Below are 20,069 nucleotides of genomic sequence, written 5' to 3'. Positions count from 1 at the left end.
ATGTCATTTAAGTTACCATATATCACCACAATACAAATAAGATTTAACTTAGCAAAATAAGCAATTTTTTTTAATAAAGCAGATATCAATATCATTACCAACTTTTATTTACAGCACCCTCAAAAATCTGGGACTTTAATAAATATGAATGTTTGGCTTAAGTACATGCCTTGTGATATAAACTAATGACTGACCTTGTTCCCTACTGTCTGTATTTCAAAGCTACCATCTATATTATTGGATATTATAAAGTTGAGTCTACTGTTTTCATTTATATCACGATCTGTTGCAGTTATATTAAATGATTTGTTAAGGCTATTGGGACCTGTAAATAAATCACATTTGCTGATAACTAACTATGGTATACTTCAACAAAAATTTGTGATGAAATACACATTTAATATGAATATTTTAAATATTTTCTGGGGTTTAAATGTGTAGACCTCTAAATAAAGATAACCATAAGTAAAAAAACACATCTGCATCAATTATTGTGTACCCTGGGTCAGAAAATGTAAAGATTTGGCTAAATTTGTGAGGAGCTAAGAGTAGTAGCTATTTAACAAATAATTCAATTTTAATACCATATATTATAAAATACTAGCTACAAATGCAACCAACCTTCTTGTAAAGTATATTGATAAATATCTTGGGTAAATACAGGTGAATTGTCATTTATATCTAAAACTTCAATTATAACTTGAGATGTTGTCTGAAATTTATATATGGATAGTAAAGCTTATAATGAGTCTGTACACATGAAACTCCTCAGACAAGTTGGATATAGGTTATTTGCTCTTTAAATAATGCGATTTTAAACAATAATATTGTCATGCTCCAGTTTCTGAGTTGCTGAAACCGATGAAAAGTCCTTATTATAAAACACATGAATTAAACAAAAGATAATATCTTGTTTGAGAGAATAAAATTAATTAAATTAAGTTGCATGTGTAAATGATATATAAATCCTACATTATGTCCAGCAGAATCTACAGCAACAACACTCAAATTAAACTGTGAACTATTCTCTCTGTCTAAGACTTGTACTATCCTGATTTCACCACTGAATGGATTGATGTCAAAGTTTAAAGCTGAAATTAAAAACAGCAGTCCAATAACAAATCCTATAAATTTTTTTGTCAAAATGAAGTAATACTGTTTGCTTAGAAAAAGAAAAATATCCAGTCTTGTCAAAACAATTATCTTGTAAAAAGAAATCCATCAGCATGAGTTTGGTTTTAATAATCAATTGTTTTACAACAAAAATTTGTCCAAAGATATAATTGATTATATGTTTAGCAGTCAATAGTGAGTAAACTGTAAATGTCTAATTAAGCCATTTACAGTGAAGGAATTATAATACCTCACCATTGTTTTTGAGTGTGTATCGTATTTTTCCATCATCGACAGTATCTTTATCTGTTGCATTGACAGTCAATAAAAGAGAATTAACTGTTGCATTCTGAAATAAAAATATAAACCATGTCTTGGTCAAAAAGCATGCAGAACAAAACTCCAATTATATGGGAAATTTGCAATTAGCTTAAATATTAAATGTCAAAAATAATCAATAAATGTATTTGTTTTGTAACCTGATCAGTTTAACCATAAGAATCAATAGGGCATATATCAGCTAAATCAAATGTCATTCTAGAAGAGAAGCCTAATGTCAACTAATTCACAAAAGTGTATGTTTACTGTAACTATTTTGCTTTTTTAAATTGTTAGCTATCCCGACTATTTCAAGTTTTGTTCACAATCTATGGATGATAATGTAAAACCAATGTCGACTCGTGTACACTGATGCGTGCAAATAAAAAGAACCCTGACAGATGCAAACAAAAGTTCGGCAGATGGATTATACAATTTAACAAACTGACAAATCAGACATAGACAGCAAATACTGATTAGTATTTTGAAAAGTCAGGAGCTGGTAGGACCAATTTTCAAGGAGCTGTCCTAGATAGTCTATATTTTAGGGAATCATAAAGTTTAATTCAGTCAGGAAGACTTTTAGAAACCAATATTCTCGTCATGTACAACCATCTGAATCTCTGTGGCACCCTTTCATAGAACTACAAACTTTCAATGTCCATGAATTTCATGCGATCGTTAATTGACTTGATAGCCATTTCTTCATAATTATATATTTCGAGGTGAAACTTTAGACAAGTTATTTGCCCCATTTCGTCACATTTTGGCACTTAATTTGTATACTTTTAACAATTTTATCAATAGTTACACTGTAACATCTGGAACTACTCCAATAATGCTTTTTTCTGAGGAAAGTATGAATCCTGTATGTTAGTTATGTCTATTATAAATATAATGAAGTTGTCGATATGAGTTTTACTTTATAAAGTTTAACTTACTTCAAAAACAGAAATATTGTAAACCGCCAGATCAAAGACAGGATCAATATCATTGACATCAGTAACAGTTATCTCTACAGTCGTATTACTGGTAAAATAACCATCATTTACTTCCACCTGTATATGATAATAAATAATGCCACAAAAAATCACAAAAACCAGATTCTTTTTCAGAATTATATATAGTTGAATTAATTTAGGACTATCCATTATGTGAGAGCTAAGCTGTGTTTATCTGGCTTCAAATGTGATATAAATCATAATTCTGATATTTATTCACAAGATTATCTAGGCCATCGGATGGCTTTGATATTTAGTGCATTAGACAATGCCTACCACATCTGTATTGAACGCTAATATGGCCAACCAAGCCAAAATCTTCTGAAAATGCATAACATGACTCACAAAGACTGCCGATTAAGGCCTGACAACAGAGTTATACATAGCTTTCTATTCTTATATATTAGAATTTTCATTTGGATTGAAAGTAATGCTAATTTAATTGCATCCCCTGTCCAAAACACCATAAAACTAGCTATTCATACAGTAATTTGACAGAAATTTTCAACATATTCCTTTTAATTTATCTACTTTTGAACTATAATAACAAGAATGATCAGTTCTTTCTCTAAATCACACAGCATGCTTATTAAGTACAGTGGTAAAAACACAAGCTTGATGGTTTTTCTGACTCTGCTAGTAGTTATAATATAAAGAATCACACTTACTGTAAAGCTATAACTTGAAGTATTTTCTCTATCTAATTCTGCAACTAGAGTTACAGCACCAGTTGTACGATTAATGTCAAATTCTCCAGATCCCGTTTCTATTGTATAGTTCAACTTGAAAAAGAGAAATACATTGTCAGTTCCTGATGATAGTACAATGAGGTTGATTCTGACTAAATGTCACACACCTTCCAACTGAGATATTCACAAAACACGACAAAAACAATTCCAGCACATTTGTCTTCAAAACTAACTGATTTTTTATTCCCCCTATGCTCAACGGTGTAATCTTACAAGAAATGATCCAAAATGTGCTGTTTTTGGTTGCTATGGAGTTTTGCTATTTTTGTTTCATTAATTTACAATCACTTTTTTTCTGAAAAGTCAAATATCTCTGCAAATTTACGATAAATCGGCATGTTACATATACCAATTTAAAAGCGCTTAAAAACAAAATATAAATTCATGAGTAGTTGGATTTGAACTTTTTATCCCATATGTCTCAAACTGCCATAGCCAGTCACACATTAGAACATCTGACATTGACAGTTATGTAAAATACTATGTATCCTGGTCACAGCACCAATCAATAATACTAATACATCAATCATATACAATGCCACCTTTAAAAAAAAAAAAGAGTATTACTATTATAATCTTTTTGCTTTCCAGACATTTAGCTTTCAATATGAATTAAATACCTGTGGATTAAGATCTTTATCGACAGCAGTCAATACCAAAGGACGTCCATTCAACATAACAGGGTCACTAATCCCAGCTGCTTCACTTATTTCACCTTTATAGAATGGTTGAGGGAAATATGGTGAACTATCTGGTACATCAGTAACTCTAATTATTACCTGCAACATATATTATGAACAATATAAGAATATCTATAAATATATATTTGTCTATAAAAAAAACAAAGGGTCTTATATCATAAACAGGTTGTGATTTTATATTTTGGATTTAGATATTTACCACTACTAGGAATTATAATTTATTAGTTCAGAAGGATTAAACAGAAAATATAAATACAGATTAACTAACCTGACCTGTTGCTGTTTGTGTACTGGATTGATTAAAGGCTTGAACTAATAACCTATAATTGTCTGTTGTTTCTCTGTCTAAGTTCTTTGCAAGTTTTAGTTCCCCCTGACAAACATAAAACATAAATTATCCTTAGTGTATCTAAAATGTAACATAATATTTTGCTTGCTTATTTTACAGTCAGATAATAAATGCAAATCAGATGGTAAAAATTGTGAAAATAATTGTACTTACTGTGTGTGCATCGAGTAAAAAGAAACTACGATCTCCATCTATGTTAGTTATACTAAACTGATTTGTAGCCGAGGTTGTATTGAGAATTACAATAGTTTCATTTACTGGAAAATCTTCTGAGATATATTTAGTAATAAAAACTGGGCAGAAGCTAAGTGTATTTTTCTCAGTAACAGTTACAGTTAAACTTGTGTTGCTGCATAAGGTAAGGTCTAAACTGTTACACGCTTGAATAATTATTGTATAATTTCCGCTATTAATATTTGGGTTTTCTTTTAATGTTCCTGTTAAATTATTTACTGTGAAGGAGTCCAGAAAATTCATAAGGGTATACACAACACTTGCACGCGTGTCTGAAGAAATGGCATCTGCTGATATTGCAGTTACCTGCGATGATTCACAATCTCTTGATTTGTGGACATAAATGACAGGCTGAGAAGTTGGCCATCTCGGAGCTTCCAGTTCATCTTTGACTGTTATAATAGCTTCAACTTCAGTAGATTTCGAAATACTTGAAAGATCTCGTGCTTGTATGGTTAAATTAAATGAGTTTAGTGTTTCGTGATCTAATTTTTTCATTGTTCTAATAAATCCATTGGTGGAATTAATGGAGAAAGTCGACTGTGTATTTCCTGATGTGATCGCATATCGAACAACGCCTGAAGATCCATAATCAGAATCATTTGCCTGCACTTCTCCAACTACATGGCCAATTTCAACCCCCTCGAATACATCAAACTTATAAGAGTTGTTTATGAACACGGGGGCTGTATTACTGTCTAGTATATTAACACGAAGTTCCCTCTCCGCAAATCTGGGTGGTACTCCATGATCACTGACATGAACTTTGATATTAAAAACATCTTTTAAACTGCGATCAAACCTATTTGCCACTTTTAAAATACCGGAAGTTACATTAATATAGAATTTATCATCTCCGTTGGTTAACCAGTAAGTAAATCCATCATTCGAAAAATCTTTATCTGTTGCATCAATGTCTAAAACCATGTCATTGACTGTTACATTTTCAGGAATGCTTATATTGGTGCTATTGACAACAATAATGGGGGCATGCTCATTTTGATCCAATATATCAATCTGAATTATTGCCATGTCACTCATTTGTCCATCGGAAACTGTTACATTCAGGAATAAAGTCGGTGATGGAAGTTCATCTCCATCTATTGTTTGATTGACAATTATATCAGATCTATTCATTGTAAACAGATCATTATGATTTAGTAAGGTATATATTAGATTATCTTCAGTTGTATCTAAATCAGCTGCTACAACCTGAAAGAGAAAATAATGACATCAATAATTTCAATTTAACAATCTGATTAAAACAAAGACCCAGTTTCATTAGGGATTTTTATAGTTAAATTTTGTTTTGTTTTCACTGAGTTCACTACAGTGGAATCTGGAAGAGTTTTTAAAGACCACATAAGTTGTTCAAACTAGATTTTATGTACTCATAGCTAGTGGTTACTATATACACATTACGGCAAGTTCACATCAATCCGGTTAAAATTATTTGACATATTAACGGGAGGTCTCTTTTTGCGACTTTGAGTGAAGATAGCTGAATTAATTTTAATCAGATTGGTGTGAACTTGCCGTAAAGTTGATATAGTAACCATTGGCTATACGTACCGCAAAGTTTTCTCGGCCTTTCTTATGTGCCCTTTAAGTAAAATGTGTTCTTTAAGTAAAATGTGTTCTGTTTGATGTGAGGAATAAGCATATTATGAAATGGTATGTTTGGTAGTTAACCTTCATGTGAGCTGTACATAGAGTTCTGGGTGTAACCTACAGAGTGGTTAATGTAAATATAGTAGTCTACATATTCAGAGACACGTGAGCTAGCCATTACTTAAAACATCTCTCATTTTAAGGGAGTTAGGGTATTCTTTGTATATTTTTGTTTCTCATTAAACATTTGGATTTCTAATATTTTGGGTGTTATTTTATGGTTCAACTTGGCAAATGTTTATATAAGTATTTCATACAATCTGGAAGCTTAAATATGTGGTATACATAATTTACCTGTATAACTCTGTGACCAATTGGTCTATTTTCTAGTAAAGATGTTTGATAGGAATCAGATCCGAATATAGGTGGTTTATTATTTACATCAGTAACATTTATTTCTACTGATGTAAAATTAACACGTTTATCATCACCATCTATAAAAACATATAAACATATCAGCTATTTCATTTATACCAGAAATTTGACAATATTACTAGATAGAGAGAGAGAGAGAGAGAGAAATTGGGTTTAACGTCCACTCGAAACAAACTAGGTCATTTCAGGATTAAAATATGTTTTTTAAAATTTTGTTTACATAATTCGCATGCGCGTGGGGGTCTTTAGCAGTTGGAGGAGAAAACCCACGAGTTTGGACAGGTGACCCTACTCCTTGTCATGTACAACCGGGGATTCAATATTACTAGATCTCTCAGATCTACATAAAAAGCATTGATTTAATTAAGTTTTATGTATAGATTCAGTGTTGACATTTGTCTACATTTAAAATTATATGTCCACAGATAGAACATAGAACTGATGTTTAAAAATATATGATTGTATGTTCAACTGTTAATCCCTAAATAAATTGACTTTGAAACGAAAATTTAATCATAAATATTTTGTTCCATCACTAGTCAGACGAATCCAATAAAACTTTATTTTGACCTTAATCGAAGGGGTTTAGGTCCAGTTAATGTATATTTATGTAAATACACCTTTCGCAATGATTTGAAAGATCTTAAAGTAAAATAATTGCATAATCTATAAATCTTAATGTGTCATTGTCGTTCGAGAACAATGAACTTCAAACAGTCCTGACAGACAAAATGACTCTGGGCGAAAACTACAAATTGCACCGATCGAATCCAAATAATCGCAGAAACATTTGGACTCTTTTATGATATCTTCTGCAAACCAATCACCCACAACACCCTATACACACCACATACTAAATAATGGAATAACTTACTATCTGATGCCTGTATCAATAATTCATATACAAATTTCCTGTTATAATCCAGACAGTTATTACAGTTGAGAGATATGTCACCAGTTGTAGAATTAATATAGAATTTATCACCAGTATTTCCAGATTTTATAGAATAAGTTATATGCCCATCTTCTCCCGAATCTTGATCTTGAGCTGAAACCTGAATTATCCTGGTCTATTAGACAGATTTACTTGATTACTCAGAATAACTTACTACAAACAGTACACAAACTGATCTCCATACTATCCAAAATTATAAAATGATTGAAAAAGCCAACAAAACCTACAACAAGCGGATGGACAGGAAACAAGCTAAAAAAAAAAGTGATTTTTCGTATACAATCAGGGGACATAATTCAGGAGGTTATGATCCGATTTACACAATATAAAAAGGAATCTCTAGGATATAAACATATATTTTAAGTTTCATCAAAATCTGATAAAAATTCTAACTTCTAGAGGGTCTACAACCTTGGTATTGCATAATTTTACACTATTAGTGTTCAAGGAGCAGCCATTTTGTCGGGTAGTTTAAGTCTGATTTTTGTGAAATTCGATCTCAACCATCATTAGGTTGTAACACTGGTATATTTTAAATTTTTTAAACTCAGATAAAAATTTTGACCTCTACAGGGTTTACAAGCTAAAAACTGGAAATTACGATCCGATATGCGTGAATATGGAAAGGAACCAAAATCTTTGGGATATAAACATAAGTTTCATCAAAATCGGACAAAAATTGTAACTTCTGCAGGTCCACAACCTTGGTATTACATACTTGTACACTATTTGCATTCAAGGAGGAGTAATTTTGTCAGGCAGATTCGGTCCAATTTTTATGTAATTTGAATTCGAACTCAATCATCACAAGGTGTAACTGTGATATATTTAAACGGTTTTTAAAATCGGATAAAAATTGAGACCTATAGAGGGTCCACAAGCTAAAATCATGATTTTTTTTTACAATCAGGGGCCATAATCCAAGAGCTTATGGCCCCATATCTACGAACATCAACAGGGACCAAGATCTTTGGGACGTAAACACATGTTTTAAGTTTCATCAAAATCGGATCAAAATTGTGACCTGTAAGAGGGTCCACAACCTTGATATTACATACTTTTACACTATCTGCGTACATTTTGTCTGGCAGCTTCGGTTCAATTTTCTCAAAATTCGGACTCAATCATCATTATGGTGCATCAGTGATATATTTGAATGTTTATTTTTAAATCAGATAAAAATTGTGACCTCTAGGAGGACCACAAGCTAAAAAAGCGATTTTCGTACAATCAGGGGACATAATCCAGAAAGTTGTGGTCTGATATGCACAAATATCAAAAGGAACCGAGATCTTTGGGTTATAAACATACATTTCAGGTTTCATCTAAATCGGATAAAAATTGTGACTTCTAGAGTGTACACAAGCTAAAAACATGATTTGTCCTACAATGAGGGGCCATAATTCATGAAGTTTCGATCCAATACATGCCAATATTGAAAGAAACCAAGATCTTTTGGAGATATACCTATATTTCAAGTTTCGTCAAAATCGGATAAGAATTGTGGCCTGTACAGTGTCCACACAAAAAATTGCGGACGGACGGACAGGGGTGACGACAATATACATCCATATGAAAATGTGGGCATATAAAAACATATATATACGAGTTCCAAAATTAATCAAAGTTGAGTCTAACCCGTGAGTTTTCTATTTTTCCTGGAAGATCTCCCAAAAACTCAGCCTGCGCCTTATGTACACGTGCGCCTAATCTATCAAAGAATATGGTACAAAGTGGTAAGCTACCATCTTCCCTGAATTAAGGTAAAACAGATCTACAATTCAAACAAATGGTACTAGTAAATCTTTTTCAATCTTTTTCTGTGCTATCATTGGGTTTGACATGTCATTCTACTCAATATATATGAGTGACATGCATGGGGCGGTGCATTTTTCCTTTTCATTTCAGTAGTTCACATAGCTTCTAAGCTTACATTTTCGTCTATTTTAAGGTTCCGTGGAACTGAGGTTTATACCCTTAAAGGATTTGACATTCCTAAACAATTTTTGTTGCACGTTTACATTCTAACTTTCTTAACATTCTCACCTTCACAACTTGTGTTCCAGCACTTGCATTTTCAAGTACATTGCCACTAAATGTACCAGTGAATATAGGGGAATACTCATTGACAGGTTTAATAGTGACGATAACATTAGTAGAATTAGTATGTATTCCATCACTAATATTGACTTGAAGATTATAATCAGAGATTGAGTTTTGTTCATCTAAATCAGTCACTGCATTTGTTGATATTGATCCTCTTGATGATATAGTAAACACTGAAATCAATTATTTACAACAGTGAAATCGGTTATTTAAAACAGTGAAATCAATTATTTAAAACAGTGAATTATTTAAAACAGTGAAATCAATTATTTAAAACAGTGAAATAAATTACTTAAAACAGTGCAATCAATTATTTAAAAAGTGGAATCGATTATTTAAAACAGTGAAATCAATTTTTAACATAATGACCATAAAACTATTTAAAAATAACAAATATGACATATCATAAAATTCTTTAAACTAAAAGTTCAACTAATCTTTTATCGAATAGGAAGCTGAGTTAATAAAACGTTACATAAAACAATAAAAAAGTATTCTCTTGGTAGAAAGAGGTGTATACAAATATCCACTGTACCTGAATTATATGTGTGTAAACTATATTCTATAGAATCTAAATCTTTATCTATGGCGGATATAACACCGACTAGACTGCCAACTCTCTGTATTTCTAATAGATTAAAACTATAAGGTGTGTTCAAAAACTCTGGTATGTTATCATTTGTATTATTTATTCTTATCAGCACTGATGTAGAACTAAAAAACAAAAAACAATGTAAAATGATTCAATTACCGAAAATATCATTAGTTCTTTATAAATAGACATTATAATTACAGTACTTTGATTAAATAGATTGGTGTGTGGGGGGGGGGGATACTAATATTTTAGTCCATGTACAACAACTTCAGTTAATATAGGTCTAATTGAATGCACTTGGACTTATAATAAAAACAATAATTAAAAGCACTTATAAAGCACTAACATCCTGCTAGAATGACAGAATGGCTGATGGACAGTCAAGAGCAACACTATAACTATATGCCCCAGCCATTTTGGGAGACTAAAATAAAAAATATAGAGCTATTTTCTACATCTAACAAATAAATACAAGGATATTTCATGTTGTGATATGTGACTGAGGTAGATAATTATACTTTCTAATACAAAAGTCTCGATCCTGTATAATTATGTCTTCCAGTCAAATAATATTTATTTTATATGCACATACTATCTATTTTAAAATAAGACATTAAAATATAAATTACCCTGTTTTTGGAGGAATGCCTTTATCAATAGCTTGTAATGTCATTGTGTACTGTCTTGGTCCCAATTCATAGTCCAGACTTCCGTTTACTTTTATCTCCCCACTACTTTTATCAACAGAGAATGGAACCTAAAATAATATTGACACAAACCACAGATATTGAATGTTGTGCTCTATAAATGGGATGATATTAATTAATTACCCTATTTTATGCAGTAATATACCGCAAGCCGCAGCTTATGGAGTATACATTTCTCAGTTTATCTGATAGATGCTGTCTACAATGTACCAAGGTTATAAACTATCTAAACTTAAATGCATATTCAAGAAATGTACATATGTTTTATGGTAATTCACTTGGTCTTATAGTTGTCATGGTTGGCACCAGTGGGACAGAGTAGGCTTACTTTTCCATGGACATGTTACAATACATCACTATCAGGTACGATTGCTTTGAAAGTTCCCACATTTAGGAAGTCAACATACCATTTAATCACTTTAGCTTTTCATCTTAAGGACTTTTTGTGTTTGATTACCCACTACATATGCATTTAATTTATCATAAAACTAGCTTAGTTACTCAGTGCTGCATGGGTAAGTGTTTTAAAAAAATTGATTTTGAATAAGATTTTGCTACAAATATGAACAGTTTTGCTGAGAGAAATGGCCCTGTCAAGAAAAGTATGGTATGTTCATGATCATTAATAGTTAATCATTTAGTACTGTAAAATAAATACTGGTTATTATAAAGTTATTTTAACATTTATAACAGATTTACAATTTTTTCAATTTGGCAAGCTGGTGTATCGGAAACAAAGGAATTCTTAATCAATACAAATTAAAGGTGGAAATAACTTCTTACCGGTTCAATGACAGAATATTCTATAGCTCCATTATTCCTGCTATCTATATCTGTTGCTTGAACCTGACAACCAAATTTTGAATTTATTGGCTTATCTTCTAAAATACTGCAAAGGTACTCTGAAATGAAATTTAAATATATACCTATGGAATTTCTAGCATGAGTAAGGTAAATGTTACTTTATACAAATTGTCCATAGATCTCTCATTATTGTGGATAACTAAAGAATATTTGTCTCATCTGAACTGTCTCCCTTTATAAAATAAGAGATTTTATTTTAGAATCAAATTCACTGTCCATTACTAAAAAGAAGTTTGCTACAAAAAAAACTAACTCTCACATTTTAGAAGTCAATAGTTAACCTGGTCTTATTTAAATTTCATTCTGTTATAATTTTTCAGTTGTTTACTACTCCACGTCATAAATAATTACAAAATAGAAAGGATTAATATAATGAAACATATTTTGAAGATGAAGTTTTAATTACACTGAAATATTTACCGTTTGTAAAAATAGGTGTGTTATCATTGACATCGTTTATATGTATTGTAACATTAACTGTTGTTTCTACTTCTGTACGACCAGTATCTCTAGCACCAACCTGTAAATACATTCATTTTATTTTATTTTTCACTTCTTGTTAGACATTACTTAGTTAATTTAGATACTGACTTTCAATTAAAGTAAAATAAGACTATCCTTGTCATAGTTGTTTTAACATAATATGGGTTCCCAACTGTCCCTGGTAGCCCCTGTGAGACTGACAAATAAACTGAAACCTAGTCGTTTGGTTAGGACAAAAAATGTTTGCAATCTGTATACATGTTGGCATGCACCTAAAAGAACCCTTGACATATGGAATTTGATAAAGAGTAGGCAGGAACGCTGCTGTCCAGGCAAAATATAAAATAGTAAGTCACATACAAAATGCATATGTAGAGTGATAGCTAAACAAAAAATTATTTTGGCACACTCAAAAGTTATCAGTGCATCAGTGCCCTTTTACTCTAGTTATGAAAGGTATCTTACTGTAAGGTGAAAGAGTGTATTGTTGTTTGGAGGATCATAATCTGGTGGTGTTTGAAACTGTATTAAACCAGTAACAGAATCTATATAGAAGTCATTGGTATTATCTACTATAGAATATAAGACATCTTGATAAATTGCTGTTGTATCATTATCTACAGCATGAACCCTGGAAAACACAAAATAACTTTCAATTGGTTAATTACAATTGCAAAAGTACCAAAAAACTTGCTTGCTATATGAGCTTTGCAAACAAGAAATGGCATCAGATGTGCTAAAAGGAATAAAAACACACATCATGACTTTTAGCTACCTAGCAGAACAGTAGGACGTTAAACCCCATTTCATTTCATTTCATTTTTTTAGCTACCTGGAACAATGTTTTGAAAATCCAAAACCAATGAATTGTGGCGTCAGGTGTTCTTGAAGAAGCAAACATGTCGTTTCTCATACATAAACTATTTTAACTACTTTCATTCATATCGACAAATGTATACTTATAAAAGACAAAGATAAATTATTCCATGAAAAAGTAGTAGTCCATCTAATTAAAACTAGATGTTATCTTCGTTCTTTTTTTATAGTTGGTCATGACATGTTTTAAAAAAGTGTGTTCTGAACCTGTGATAACAACATAATAGTATAGTTGATCTGGATAAGATGGCCAATCAAATGTCTGGATTCAAACGATTTCATGGAATTTTATGATTCACAATTTTTGATAGGTAGACTTATCTTGAATAGACCAACCAAAATCTGCATGTTCTACAAAGAAATATCTTTAGACAAAGAAGATGTGGAGGAAAACAAAACAATCAACCTTAATAGTTCATGCAGAGAGTTTGGGTGGCTGAGTGGGTCCATTTACTTTTATACAATTATTTAATGCACCAGTAGGCCAATGCCAGTCATCACTTTCAGTACTCAAAAGGATCGAGAAGATTTTACTTTTAGATACCTGTAGTAATCTAGACAATTCAATTAAATATTCTTTGATAACCACTGATTGATTGATCAATTGGAAAATTGTTCTACAAAAATGTTTTTTATTTATACTACTTTATATTCTGTATGATCTAAAAGTCTACATGTATATTATCCTTTTATTTTAGAAGAGTGTTCTTTTAAATAATAAATAAAATTTGTAATTACTTCATTTGATTATTGTGTGTTAAGCCTTCATCCAGACTAAAGTTATAATTCATCACATCAAATACAGGCTTCTTGTTATTCACATCCTACCAATTCAAAAGAAAAAAAAAAGAATTTGTATCATATTGACAACATTAAAGAACCATTATAATCATGTTTTTTTTCCACAATTTTAGAATATATAGTCACTAAATTTGAAAGTCTTGTGCATGCATAGGCATACAAGCCCAATGAATTGGTGAGGGGGTAAGGGACAGAATTGACATGCCCGAAAAGATTCCATTTATAGTTGGAGGTATGGTGTGCCTCCATCGTATGCCCATGATCATATGGAATTACCGCTGATCTCCATGGAAATTAAGACATTGATTTCTCTGTTTAATTTAATCAGGTCATCCTCAATTCCTAATATATTGATTCAGTAGTTATACCAAATTGTCCAACCATAATACTATACTAGCAGAAATTTTTCAGTGTTAAATTTGTCAGAACTGGGCAACCATATTTCTTGATCATTTGATGGAGGGCCTGGCAAGGAAAAAGCAGTGGATGGAACAGGTCTACCTCTACAGTACATAAATTGGTGTAAAAGAAACTCATAACAGTAGGCTTTCGATGAAGAACATACATCAAAATTTCCTTCAGAGCATAATGCATAGCGAATGCATACCCTTCTTCCTTATCTCAATGGTGCAGGTAAGGCAACTGTATCATTTCATTTTATGAAGACATACGTTACAAAACAAACAATCTACTGAAGGTGATGTAAATGTAAATAACATATCTCAATTACCCTCCATCTTCACTGTATTCCATATTGGTCAACAGCTCTGATGAAGGTAATTTGCTGCTTCGATTGATATGAAGTCTTAGCTGTCCAAGATTTACAGACCAGTACATCATTGAAGACCAGTCATAACTTTACTAACTTTACTAATTCCCCTTAACCCTTGTCCGGCGTTACCTGGATTATTCCGGTATCGGCACAAGCTATGGCACACAGAATATTCCGGGATTGCCAATTGTATTTATTTCCAGGCGTTTTAATACAGTTAACTTCCATGTTCGAGAGGTGGCATCTTACTAAACAAAAGAAGTGCCATCTGCAGTCATTGCTTGTTGCTTTGTTTACATATTTTTTGCTAATTTTTCGAAGATTTTGGGGACTCATGTGATTATACATGTCCAAAAAAAAACGTAACGTTATGTCACAGCTAACTGCCGATATCACAGTGATAAAAATCTGATTTGCATACTCTGACAGGTATATAGGTTTTAATAGAGGCATCCAATTAAATGTCATGCATGTATTCCCAAAATAATTCAGCTGACGACGGCAACAATTTAACAGCTTAAGGGTTAAATAACACTTCATCTACATTTGGACAAAAGTTTAAAAACAATTAAAAATGAATTATGCATAAATTGTCTCATTACCGTGGAGAAGGTACTTTATTGAGAGTAGTTAGTGGTACTTACAGTGACGTCAATGAGAATAGACATGGTGCCATTATCACATTGGTTGGGCATACAGACGTATGGTACAATATTATAAGCTACAACTATAGCAGTAAATGTACCAAGTGGCAAACTTTGGTTGTTTTTTATACACACACTACCATTACTCATCACCTGTATTAATTGTGTATCTGTAGTACTTGTTGTATAATGTATCTCTTTATTTATACCAATATCCAAATCATCAGCCTGATAAAGAATAAAATGAAAAAAACATAATTCAAAGAAATACCTCACATTAGGGATGTAACACTATCCTTAAGATCCTGTTCCATGATACAAGTACATGTAGATAGTTATATTAACAATTACAATAAGTAAAATTTAACCATATAAATAAGTAAAATTTAACCATATAAATAAGTACACCTGTAACAGAATATGGAAAGCCTTTAATATTGCCAACACTCCACGATAAATTTCTGTGAAATGTTATCTGAAATTTTCGATCTCCCGTAAATGGTGGTCTTGTGCAAACACATGGTCTGTATAGTTCAAGGCCACTACTGCTCCTTAATAATCTTTGAAAATTATCTGGTTCTCCTTGTGCTTTTTGAGATAGTGTCCAATGGTGCTGTTAAGAACCATCCACATAATCCTCCGAACAGTGTTACTCCTGGGTACAAGTAGAATAAGATAATTCCTAATCTGGACATGACAAGGAGTGGGTCCCCTGTCCAACCTCGTGGGTTTTCTCTGGGTAATCCGGTTTCCTCCCACAGCTAAAGACCCCTACACTCAAGTGAATTATTGAAATAAAAAGTGAACCATATATTAGTCCCGAAATTACCTAGTTTGTGTCGAATTCAGGTTTTTGGCCGGATGGCAGTATGGCCTAAAGGCCCTCTTGCTTGCCTAGCTTATGACCTAGCGCATCGATACAATACATTTTTATGAGGCTAGGCATTGTCATGCCATAAGCAGTTGCTACAACAAACGACCTCTTCCAAAGTTCCTGAATGCCCATTGTAATAATCAGAATTAATTAACCAACCAACCTTAGCCTCATAAAAACATCCTGGATAAGATTCTTCAGGAAAACTCAAGGAGATGTTTTTCTGTGTAAATGTTGGAGCGTGATCATTAATATCTACAACTGTTATCTTAACCTCAGCATTAGCTGATCGTGGCTCATCACCAGAGTCAGTAGCCATGACATACAAATCATAAACTTCTCTATCTTCACGATCTAAAATACCTGTTGTAGATATTTCACCAGTACTATTGTTGATAGCCAATGGAATACTCACACCTCTAAATAACATAAGAATACCAAATCAATTCATTATTGCAAGCTTACTATATGCATATATTTTTCTTCTTTTTTTTGGGGGGGGGGGGAAGGACTATGCCCTAACTTGTATTTAATACATTCATAGCTACATTCATATAATTTTCAAATGGTTATAATGTTTTCTTCATTTGTAGACATATTCTTGTAATCATACTGCTGATTGGTATGTAACACCAGAATTATAAAATGTTTGGGAAATGTTCCCTCTTTTCAGGTTTTTAGTTACTGGATTGTCTATTATGACTATAAAATCACTAATTACACTTACTGTGCTGTGAGTAAAGAAAATTTCAGTAAAGCATTTTCGCCAGTATCTGCATCTTTTACCTATGAATAAACATGAAAAATTAAGATATTTATACATATGCATTAAATTTAAAGAAAAAAAAACTCAGTTCAAAAGCAACAAATACATTTCACACTTGTCGGCTATATCACCACACAGCCAAAAATATATTAAATACAGAACTAAAACTTAAAGCCACAGGCCTATACAAGCAAGGGTACTATTAAAATAACATATATATTAATCAAAATATAAGGTATTAATAACTTTGCCATCTTTCAGGAAGGCTATATATCTTTAGATCAAAATAGTAGGTCAACATATTTTTAACTTTTGACTTTTACTATATGAACAATCTGGTTTGTTGTACCTTTCATATAGAAAATATTGTGGTTGATTCCAGTCATAGAGCCCATTTGGTTGTTTTTACCTCATCCTCAATAATTTACAGCTTACCTCTTAATTAGGCGATATATAATGACAGTTATAGCAGAGTAGAAATGATTTAAGCAAGCAAAAATATTTTAGGCCTAATTAGGCCTAAAATATTTTTGCTTGCTTAAATCATTTCTGCTCTGCTATTATAAATTCAACTGTAGCAGGAGGTGACAGCAGACATCACTCCCACCACTCAACTATACATATGTACTTACTAGATCTTTTATTGGGTTATCAGAACTATTTATTGGAGCAGGAGAACTGCCTTCAGTTACATTCATTTCAATTAATGATTTACTAAACACAGGGTTGTTATCGTTCACATCTACCAGTATTACATACACATAACCAGATGCAACCTGAAAAAAAATAACATGTAGTAGTGGCTATTGATAAAATATCGAAAATTATTATCAATATGTAAATATAATATGCCAATCATTATATGTGTCAATACTGACTTGAAATACTCTGAAACAAGCATATAGTAAGGCTGAAATATTGTCAGGCTGAACTGTAAAGTCTTTAATAGTTTAAGGCCAAAACTGGTCAGAATATATCCTATTATTATATTATACTGTTAAACATACATTATGCAAGAGCTAAATCTGCCTATTGCAGGTCTTTCTTTAGGCCTGAAATGTTATCTAAATTATTAATTAGACATTAATTAACTTATCCAGACCATAATCAACTCTCGATCTCATCGCTAGCCTGTGATATTTACTGGATTAGGATCCGATTTGCTGCTCAACTTTCATTCATGATTTAATAATGAAATGGATAATCAAAAGACTATGTTTTTTATCGTACCGTCTTTAGTAATGATGATCGAGGTTAGGCCGAAATTTCAATCGCTAAATTCTCTGTTCAGAGTGGATCAATTTGACAGAAATTTTCAGTTTTTAACTATTCTAGTGAGAACTGCCAGCTCTTTATCTAATCTCCCATAATGTATCTCTAACAAAATAATGATTATAACTTACCTTCCCTCTTGTATCCCTAACTACAATAGTTAAATTATATCCACTCTTCCTTTCTCTATCAAGACTACCATTGGTTTGTATAACACCACTATTAATCAAATATTATTGATCTTGGTTAATTCACATTTTACCAGTAGTGTTTAACATGATCAGATTTCTAATATTGGGATTCTTGCATACAAAAACATTACGGAAAGGTGCAGTTGTCTAATGAATGCGTCGTTGATCATTGAGACTGCCATACATGAAAGTATGTGACATGGAGTAATGTCATTGCTTGTCCAATCTGATATGATTTTCCCAAGATTCCTGCTTCCCTGAGTTACTCTTTCTTTCTCACCCTTAGTTTTTGAACAAGGTATTTATGAACTATATCTGCTTCATTATAATATATTATGTACTAGATAGATTGGGGGGGGGGGGGGATTTAACATGTGTGTGTTAGATGATAAAGCCTTTCATTGAGTCAAGTAGCACGGTTTCAATTCCCAACATGTACGTGACAAGGAGTAGTTGGGTTGCCTGTCCATACTTGTGAATTTTCTGTGAATCCTCCTGTTTTCTCCCACAGCTAAAGATCCTCATGCGGAAGCGAATTATTGAAATAAAATGTTAGTTCCGAAATGACCTAGTTTCTGACAGAAGTGATCTTTAAGTTTCTTCTTTTAGTTAAAAACAATTATGTCAATATGGATGTATGTATCAAAATTTGCAAAGTACAAAGCGGTTTCATTTAATGATAAATTACCAGTAAACTCACCTCTGATCAATTGTAAATTTTTGTTCAGAAAATAATAAAGTATAGCGTAAATTAGTGTCATCTATTTCATCCACATCATAGGCCTGAAATTATCAAAAATATTGAAATATTACAGAATGTTGACAGAATGTATGATAGTGGACTATGATCCCACCTTTCTTTGTCATATTGTGTTTTTGCCTTCCTATAATATAATATCTACTGATAGAGAATCGGTTTCAGACATGTTCGTTAAGAATATGAATGTAATAGACTTTAGGCATAATACTAGGCCTTAGTTTAGTGTTATTTTTGAAAGAGAATTTTCCATGTTACAGTCGACTATCTCAAATATCGTATAAGAACCTAAAATCTCAAATACAGATAACATGGAACATTTAAAAAAACCAAGCTCCAATCCAGTTCTAAGGCAGCCAAAAATGCTCCAATAAGTACATTATGTGTAATTCCCAAACAAATGAGAAGTGGTATGTATCAGTTGTTCTAGAAAGACAAGATTGACAGATAAGGTGAAAACAATATACAAGCATATTAAAAAAAAAATTGTTTTCTTTCAAATGAATACAGTGTTTTCAAATGTTGTGTTGATTAGTGAAAATGTGAAGGTAATGCTAATACAGATTTATTACACAGATGAATATAGTGTTTTTAAATGTTGTGTGGATCAGTGAAAACATATTTAGCTAATATAGATTTATTACACACAATGTTGTGTGGATCAGTGATAACTGGAAGCTGGATGTTCTTACCTCAACTCTGTAAACCAGTGAACCAATTTCTATATTTTCTAAAATCTGAACAGTAACATTTGTATTAGTGATATTAGGTGGAGCTGTGTCTATATCTGTTATGTTTACTATAGCTGACATTATCGTCTGCCTGAAACACACACATATGTATAAGATCTTTATTACATACCTGATTAAAGTTACTTTAGTATTGTTTGTAAATT

General features: G+C 32.0%; 2 protein-coding genes across 2 annotated transcripts in view; both read right to left on the bottom strand.

Moving 5' to 3' along the window:
- Positions 1 to 6,163, bottom strand: part of LOC126809510 (protocadherin Fat 4) — a 28,779-nt gene extending 22,616 nt beyond the window's left edge. Inside the window, exons 1-10 of the mRNA XM_056099141.1 lie at positions 6,158 to 6,163; positions 4,385 to 5,677; positions 4,151 to 4,255; positions 3,802 to 3,960; positions 3,101 to 3,214; positions 2,373 to 2,489; positions 1,369 to 1,462; positions 973 to 1,091; positions 622 to 712; positions 195 to 325 (exon numbers count right to left, since the gene is read on the bottom strand). Of these exons, the coding sequence (XP_055955116.1) occupies positions 195 to 325; positions 622 to 712; positions 973 to 1,091; positions 1,369 to 1,462; positions 2,373 to 2,489; positions 3,101 to 3,214; positions 3,802 to 3,960; positions 4,151 to 4,255; positions 4,385 to 5,677; positions 6,158 to 6,163 (2,229 nt within the window). The remainder of the gene's footprint in view (positions 1 to 194; positions 326 to 621; positions 713 to 972; positions 1,092 to 1,368; positions 1,463 to 2,372; positions 2,490 to 3,100; positions 3,215 to 3,801; positions 3,961 to 4,150; positions 4,256 to 4,384; positions 5,678 to 6,157) is intronic.
- Positions 6,164 to 10,792: 4,629 nt separating this feature from the next.
- LOC130010920 (protocadherin Fat 4-like) lies at positions 10,793 to 17,652 on the bottom strand. The gene is made up of 9 exons (XM_056099139.1): positions 17,587 to 17,652; positions 16,916 to 16,974; positions 16,352 to 16,607; positions 15,315 to 15,542; positions 13,836 to 13,921; positions 12,687 to 12,852; positions 12,159 to 12,258; positions 11,658 to 11,776; positions 10,793 to 10,924 (listed from the first exon to the last, which is right to left on the bottom strand). Exons 1-9 carry the CDS (start codon positions 17,650 to 17,652, stop codon positions 10,793 to 10,795), a joined length of 1,212 nt encoding a protein of 403 aa, XP_055955114.1.
- Positions 17,653 to 20,069: the final 2,417 nt, after the last annotated feature.

Source organism: Patella vulgata, chromosome 2 (assembly GCF_932274485.2).
Source record: "Patella vulgata chromosome 2, xgPatVulg1.2, whole genome shotgun sequence".
In the NCBI taxonomy this organism is placed as follows: Eukaryota; Metazoa; Mollusca; class Gastropoda; family Patellidae; genus Patella; species Patella vulgata.
This window is presented reverse-complemented; position numbering and strand designations above follow the sequence as displayed.